The sequence below is a fragment of the Littorina saxatilis genome, linkage group LG13, assembly GCF_037325665.1.
Source record: "Littorina saxatilis isolate snail1 linkage group LG13, US_GU_Lsax_2.0, whole genome shotgun sequence".
Classification (NCBI taxonomy): domain Eukaryota; kingdom Metazoa; phylum Mollusca; class Gastropoda; order Littorinimorpha; family Littorinidae; genus Littorina; species Littorina saxatilis.
The window spans coordinates 37,945,044-37,952,789 of NC_090257.1; the positions used below are offsets into that span (position 1 = coordinate 37,945,044).

Below are 7,746 nucleotides of genomic sequence, written 5' to 3' on the forward strand. Positions count from 1 at the left end.
TCTCTCTCTCTCTCTCTCTCTCTCTCTCTCTCTTGTGTTTGTTTATAGTCTTGATGGTTGCATATGTTCCTCCGTTCTATCCCATTTCAAGACTTATACAATGTACTTTCATAACAGTGATTTGACTTTGGAGGCACTGACGCGCCACACACTGAAATTAATTTGTATTTTGTATTTCATCTTTTATTCTGCGAACAGCTAGGCTCGCATTGGCTTGCATTGGCAGAATCTATTTGTACGTATATATTGTATTTCATATTTTTTTTCTGCTAACAGGTTCGCATTGGCTTGCATTGGCAGAATTTATTTGTATATTGTATTTCATCTTTTCCCTGCTAACAGGCTCCCATTGGCTTGCATTGGCAAAATGTATTTGTATATTGTATTTCGTATTTTTTTTCTTCCAACAGGCTCGCATTGACTTGCATTGGGACCAAGAGAAATTGAGACACTCGACCTGCAAAAGAGAACGAAGCCTTAAGTACCATAAGGTGCACCAAGACGAGCTGCACAAAGCTCACAGAGATCGACAACAAAGTGCATCAAGACCAACCACAAAGAACTCACCGGAACAAAACCTTGGGTCAACTAAGGTTTAAGCCTGGCCACATGTGAGATACTATCGAGATACTATCGAAGCTTAAGCACTGAGTTTTCGGTAAAAAAAAAAAAGACTTCGCGAAGTAGACTTCGGGCTCAATTAAGGACCGCCTTTAACTACAGAAGGAACATCTAGACCAACCGCAAGAGACACACCTAAACCAACGGCTGAAGGCACGCCGAAACTTCGCAGTAAGGCGGGACAGTGCCGAGACAAAATGCCGACACAAAGCATGCCTGAGTTCTCATCAATATGGAGTAAACCATCGCCACCACCCGGTTCCAGAATCAAACCAGAAGCAGTGCAGAACTATGAGAGAAATCGGGGAACAATTCAGAGCTTGGTCTTCGAGCAGGTCGCGCCGACCTCGTCCTTGGCCTTCACCCCACGACCTTCACCTCGATGTCCTACATCGGCTTCCAAGGTCAACTACAAGCTGGGAGTGAATGGAAATGTTGGCAGCGTCATGAACAGTGAGTGATATGATTTACTGTGGCATCATATATACACGTGTGGACAAAGAATGAGATTTTGAAAAGGGTTGAACAGGACTTGCTTTGAAAAATGGGAGTCGTGAGCCGCACAGTGAGGGGGGGTCGAACTTTCGAGGTAGCTTGGAGTTGGGCTCGGTGGGAGTCATGTGGGAGTACATTGGTTACACGAGAGGAGACATTAGAGGGTTCTCTCGGGGTTGGGTTGGGTAGGAGTCATGTGGGACTACACTGAAAATATGAGAGGGTTCTTTCAAGGGTTTTTTCGGGGTTGATTGTGTGGGAGTACGTACACTGACTAAAAAAAAGAGGATATTTGAGGGTGCTTGGAACTGGGTGGGAGTCATGTGGGAAAACTGACTAAATGTGAGAGGATATTTGAGGGTGCTTGGAACTGGGTGGGAGTCATGTGGGAAAACTGACTAAATGTGAGAGGATATTTGAGGGTGCTTGGAAGTGGGTGGGAGTCATGTGGGAAAACTGACTAAATGTGAGAGGGTACTTTCTAGGGCTGCTTGGAATTGGGATCGGTGGGAGTACACTGACAATAATTATGAGAGGGAACTTTCAAGGTTGCTTGGAGTTGGGATGGAAGGGAGTCACGTGGGAGGACACTGGCTACATGAGACGAAATATTCAAGGGTTCTCTCGGGGTTGGGTTGGGTAGGGGTCATGAGGCAGTACACTGATAATAGGAGAGGGTACTTTTGAGGGTTCTTTCGGGGATTGGTTGTGTGGGAGTGTACTGACTAAATGAGAGAGAATATTCGAGGGTGCTTGGAGTTGGGTGGGAGTCATGTGGAAATACACTGACAATATGAGAGGGTACTTTCAAGGTTGCTTGGAATTGGGATGGGTGGCAGTCATGTGGAGGACACTGCTTTCATGAGATACAACACTCGAGGGTTCTGTCGAATTTGGTTTGGTGGGAGTACACTGGCTAAACGAGAAAGAACATTCGAGGGTGCTTGGGGTTGGGTTGGGTGCTTAGTCATATGGGAGTACGCTCACTGCATTAAAACCCGTTAGATTGTAGTCCGAAATTAGTTATAGCCAAGGCAAATTTGGCATTATACGTACAGCCTCTCTTCTAGTCGTTTATCACCATCATCATCACTAGCAGCACCACTACCTTGTGCATTCGTTGCTTGCAATTGGTTTTACTTTAACAGGCAAAATGCTCCTGCCGTTGTTGTTGTTGTTGTTGTTGTTGTTGTTGTTGTTGTTGATGATGATGATGATGATGATGATGATGATGATGATGATGATGATGATGATGATGATGATGATGTCGACGACGACGACGACGATGACGATGAAGGAGTAAGACGAGGATGATGACGACGATGACAATGAAATGTATTAACCGTACGACCATTCTTGCGTTTAAGAGAAGGAAAAAGCCAACGTTCTGAACATTTTTTCATACATAATTCCGTTCTTGAAACCCCAGACGACAATTTGGCTCAAGCTGATTTTTTAGACAGCGAACTTAATGAGATTTATCTTACAGTCGATGAGGTTAAAGAGGTTATTAAACGCCTTGATACAGGTAAAGCCACTGGTCCGGATCTTATTCACAATAGACTTTTAGTTGCTGCTGTTGACGCCATAGCAGAACCCCTGACATATTTGTTTAACAGAAGCCTTAGAGAAGGTATATATCCTAGTTTGTGGAAGACGGCTCATGTCACTCCTATTTACAAAGCCGGCCCAGCCGATTGTTGTAACAATTATCGACCAATTTCATTATTAAGTTGTGTTGGGAAGGTAATGGAGCGATGTGTCCACAGCCATGTTTACACCTTCTTACAGCGAAATAATATATTATCACCTGCACAGTCAGGATTTATTTCTGGTGACTCTACCATCTGTCAGCTGGCTTCGATTTGTGACGAGTTTTGTGTAAATTACGATATGGGAATTACCACTCAAGCTGTTTTTTGTGATGTGTCAAAAGCATTTGAAAAAGTTTGGCATAAAGGGTTATTATATAAACTGGAACTAGCAGGAATAAGAGGACAATTGTTAAAATGGTTTCACGATTATTTAACAAATCGCCATCAGGCTGTTGTTATTAGGGTGATAAGTCTGCATTAAAATGTATCCCTGCAGGTGTTCCACAAGGCTCTGTTCTTGGCCCCTTGTTATTCCTGATATATATTAATGACATTGTGAATGATATTGAATCTGTTATAAAGTTGTTTGCTGATGACACGAGCATGTCCATGTCCTTAGAAGATCCAATTAGACGAGCGCAGACTTTGAACGCAGACCTAAATAAAATTAGTACCTGGGCAAAACAGTGGAAAGTTAAATTTAACGAAGCAAAAACGGAATTGTTAGACATAAAACGTGATAATATACCAACCGAACAAATCATTTTTAATAATATTGTTTTGGAAAACGTGAACCAACATAAACATCTTGGCGTAATTTTGCAGAATAATTGTAAATGGGACTTCCAAGTGAGAAGCATCGTAAAAAAGGTCACCCTCTTAATTAAATGCTTAAGATATTACAAATACAGATTAAATCGTAAAAGTCTGGAAACTATGTACAAATCCTTTGTTCTTCCACATTTTGACTATGCAGACATCCTATGGGACAACTGCACCGAGTACTGGTCAACTGCACTGGAAAAATTACATTTGGAAGCCATTCGGACTATAATCGGTGGTGCACGCGGCACCAGCCACGAAAAGCTGTATAAAGAAAGCGGATTTTGTAACCTAAAAGAAAGACGGAGCAGACACAAACTAATTTTATATTACAAGATGGTATTTAGCAAATGTCCTCATTACTTAGCACAACTTTTGCCACCTTTAACTTCTGATGTTAACCCCTATCGCCGAAGAAGACCATCAGAAAGAAGAGTTCCCACTTGCAAAACTGAATTATACCGTCGATCTTTTATACCATCTACCACTGTCCTTTGGAACAACTTGCCAGACAACATCAAAACAACTAACTCAATCAGCGAATTCAAACACTATCTAACTATTCCTGATTATAACGTACCTGCCTATTACTACTGGGGTAAACGATTGGAAGAGATTCATCACTGCAGAATGCGCCTAAACATGAGTAACTTGAACTCTGACCTGTGCAAACGCCGCTTACAGGAAAATCCGCAGTGCGCTTGCGGCTACCTGCACGAAACAGCTGACCATTACTTGATACATTGCCCTCTGTACGTAGACGCTCGCCTATCTACAATAAATGCACTACCTGTACATTACAGACATGTTGAAATATTGTTAAATGGTAGCGAAAACCTTTCTCTTCGCACCAACAAGCTTATTTTTGAAAGTGTCCAATCGTTTATCTGTATATCTGGTCGTTTTTGTTAATTTGACTCAGTACGCAAATCCATGCCATGTATTCTATATACATTTTTCAATTATATATTCAGCGAACTACTGCTTATTTGCCACTGGATTACAGTTTACAATGTACTATGTATATTCTTTTTGTATGCTCTAACCACCTTCATCTTTCATATGTACCTACCATTCTTTCGTCCCACCTCCACCCTCCCCCTCTTCCTCCTACTAGCTTTCTCTTGTCCTTTTTGGTTTGCTTCAACTATGCTGTTGACCTGGATTGTTCCATAGTTTATAAGTAATGTTTGTCCGACATCATATTTTTGTTAATTTGTAACTACGTAGGGCGCGTAATATAAGCGTTCGCTTGAGTTCGTGTCCCTATTGTTTATCGTTGTATTGTTGTACCATGTTTGATTTAATAAAACATTGTTTAAACCAGAAGATGTTCACTCTGACCAAATTACTTGCAGGCTCAGCGACACCCAGGCCTTCGTCGGCACCCGCCGCACGTATAAAACCAGAGGCAGTGGGTATCGCTACCATCAGCCGGGGTACCAGGATGCGGCCCATCATCCACGAACAGTCCCGGGATGGTCCCACGCAGAGACAACCCAGAGTCAAACCTGCAGGTATGAGACTGTCAGCGGATGTAACGTTCTCCTTCCCATTATGATAGTTTTTGCTTTTTGTTAAGCCGCCGTATTTGCTTGTTTGAGATCCCCAAAAAGCCTCCATATGTGAACATTTGACATTTGTGTGTGGTGTGTGTGTTTGTGTGTGTGTATGTGTGTGTGTGTGTGTGTGTATGTGTGTGTGTGTGTGAGTGTGTGTGTGTGTCTGTCTGTCTGTATGTGTGTGTGTGTCTGTGTGTGTGTGTGTCTGTCTGTGTGTGTGTGTGTGTGTGTGTGTCTGTGTGTGTGTGTGTGATTGTGTGTGTGTGTCTCTCTGTCTCTGTGTGTGTGTGTGTGTGTGTGTGTGTGTGTGTGTGTGTGTGTGTGTGTGTCTGTGTCTGTGTCTGTGTGTCTGTGTCTGTGTCTGTGTGTCTCTGTGTGTCTGTGTGTCTCTGTGTGTGCGTTGTCCTTGTATTTGTGAGTACAGATTCCTTTTGTTTTTCAACTTTGTTAATCTCGGCCACATGCATGTTGTTTAGATTTTAGTAGTTTAGATTTGAATTGTAAAAAACCCAGAAGCAGTGGGTATTGCTTCCATCATCGTGGGTACTCGAATGCGACCCAACCGTGTTGGGATGGTCCCACGCCCAGTGTCAAAGCTGAATACCCCCATTCCACACATCCGTTCTATAGCTTTCGTTCCCAGCCGTCCTCAGGACGGCTGCCACAACAATGAGACGCTGCGCAAACGGCCGTTTTTGGCATCTTTGAGCATCGTCCGACCATAGTGGCAGCCGTCTTCAGGATGGCTGGGAACGGAAGCCAGAACGGATTTGTGGAATGCGGGTATGACAACTCAGTGTGTGAGAGCGCTAGCGTTGCGTTACCATTGCGTTAAGTTCCATTAACGATCCATGAGTTCCGTTGCCGATGTGTGAAGGTTCCATTACCGTTCATGTGGAACGGGCCGGGAATGGCTACAATTTTGAACATGCAGCCCGAACTCACCCGTCCCAACCGTTCCTACCGTCCAAAGAAGTTCCGTTAACGTCCGTTGGCGTTCCATTAAGGTCCCTTCCCGATCCCTCCCATTCCCGTGCCGTTCCTTGGTCGGTTCGGGAACGGGACCTAGAACGGATGTGTGGAATGGGGGTATAAGGTACTGACCTCGATTTCATCGGGTATTACGTTCTTCTTTTCAGTTTAGCTGTTTAGTTTGTTTAGTTTGCTGAAAGGAACTACGCAGGTAGGTTTTGGGGTAGATCATTGTCATAAGACTGTTGCTGTCAAAACCAATTATAGAGCTGAGAACCAAGGGCCGTCATTCTCCTAATATACGCAACAGACAGTGTTATTTGCCACGAGGTGGGGTAAATACAGCTTGATAACCCCCCTCAACAATTGAATTCGGAAAAGCTAACTTCTCCTCATTAATAACGGCAAAAATAGGAACAAGTAGGCTTAAACTGAACGAAAGTGTCAGTGAGTAGAACAACTAATTAATATATTAACTGGACATTTTTAAGTGCCTAACCTATGGCTCTAGGCCCTTTACAAAAGAACATAATACAGAATAGAACAATTACATGTATAACCTACATAAAACCTTAAACCATACGGACAAAAATCATCACATGTACTGTTCACACAATATCCATATATGCTATACACACTATTATTATACACACAATCATACCCAGCTAATTCTCCATATAAACAGTACACATTTCAACCTTTCCCGTCCAGCCGTGATGCTTTATGACATGTCAAACGATGTCGTTGTCATTCTTAAGAGCCGCAGGGTTTGATACTGCTTTTATTGGATAATTTAAACTAAGTGCGTGCTGTGTGTATGAATGTGAGTGGGCATTTAGTTTAATATCTTTTAATTATACGTTAGACATCGACCTTGAGATATGTTTCTTTGGTGTACTTTAACACGCGTATCTACGTCCAATAAATTTTTGTGTTATGCATTACTTTATTAGTACCCTTTTAAAATAATTATTACTACAGCTGGCCTTCTGTGTGGTTTAGCACTGTTCATCGCACCACAAGATGATAACGCTTCTATTTCTTTGCTGAATTACATTAGATGTTTTTGATTGTTATTTTTTCACTGGTCTATCGTTTGACGAATAAAACTCCAGCCGCCCGAACACGTTTTGTTTTTAAAACCTTCGTATATTTCACTTCATAAACTAGTGTAATGAATGGATGCTGTCACCCGTGTAATTTTTCTTGTTCTGTGTTTTCATGTTCTTTCCTCCCAGTAATAGTGGCCCTTGATGTTCACGTTTTGACAGAAAACGTTCCAGTTGGCTGGGTACTTGATCTTTGGCTGTTAATGATTAAGTTTCTCATTCATCCAAATCAAAAAAATCTTTTGTTGTTACACTCCTTGTCTGTCTGTTGTCGTCGTTATGATTGTTGTTGTTGTTGTTGTTGTTGTTGTTGTTGTTGTTGTTGTTGTTGTTGTTGTTGTTGTTGTTGTTACACTCCTTGTCTGTTGTCGTCGTTATGATTGTTGTTGTTGTTGTTGTTGTTGTTGTTGTTGTTGTTGTTGTTGTTGTTACACTCCTTGTCTGTCTGTTGTCGTCGTTATGATTGTTGTTGTTGTTGTCGTTATGATTGTTGTTGTTGTTGTTGTTCTTGTTCTTGTTGTTACACTCCTTGTCTGTCTGTTGTCGTCGTTATGATTGTTGTTGTTGTTG

At 42.1% G+C, this 7,746-nt stretch overlaps 1 protein-coding gene across 1 annotated transcript in view; it reads left to right on the plus strand.

The window, feature by feature from the left end:
- The first annotated feature begins 417 nt into the window (after positions 1-417).
- The window catches only part of LOC138945661 (uncharacterized), a 14,571-nt gene continuing 7,242 nt past the window's right edge, over positions 418-7,746 (plus strand). The window contains exons 1-2 of the mRNA XM_070317142.1: positions 418-1,074; positions 4,892-4,923. Of these exons, the coding sequence (XP_070173243.1) occupies positions 819-1,074; positions 4,892-4,923 (288 nt within the window). The 5' untranslated portion in view covers positions 418-818. The remainder of the gene's footprint in view (positions 1,075-4,891; positions 4,924-7,746) is intronic.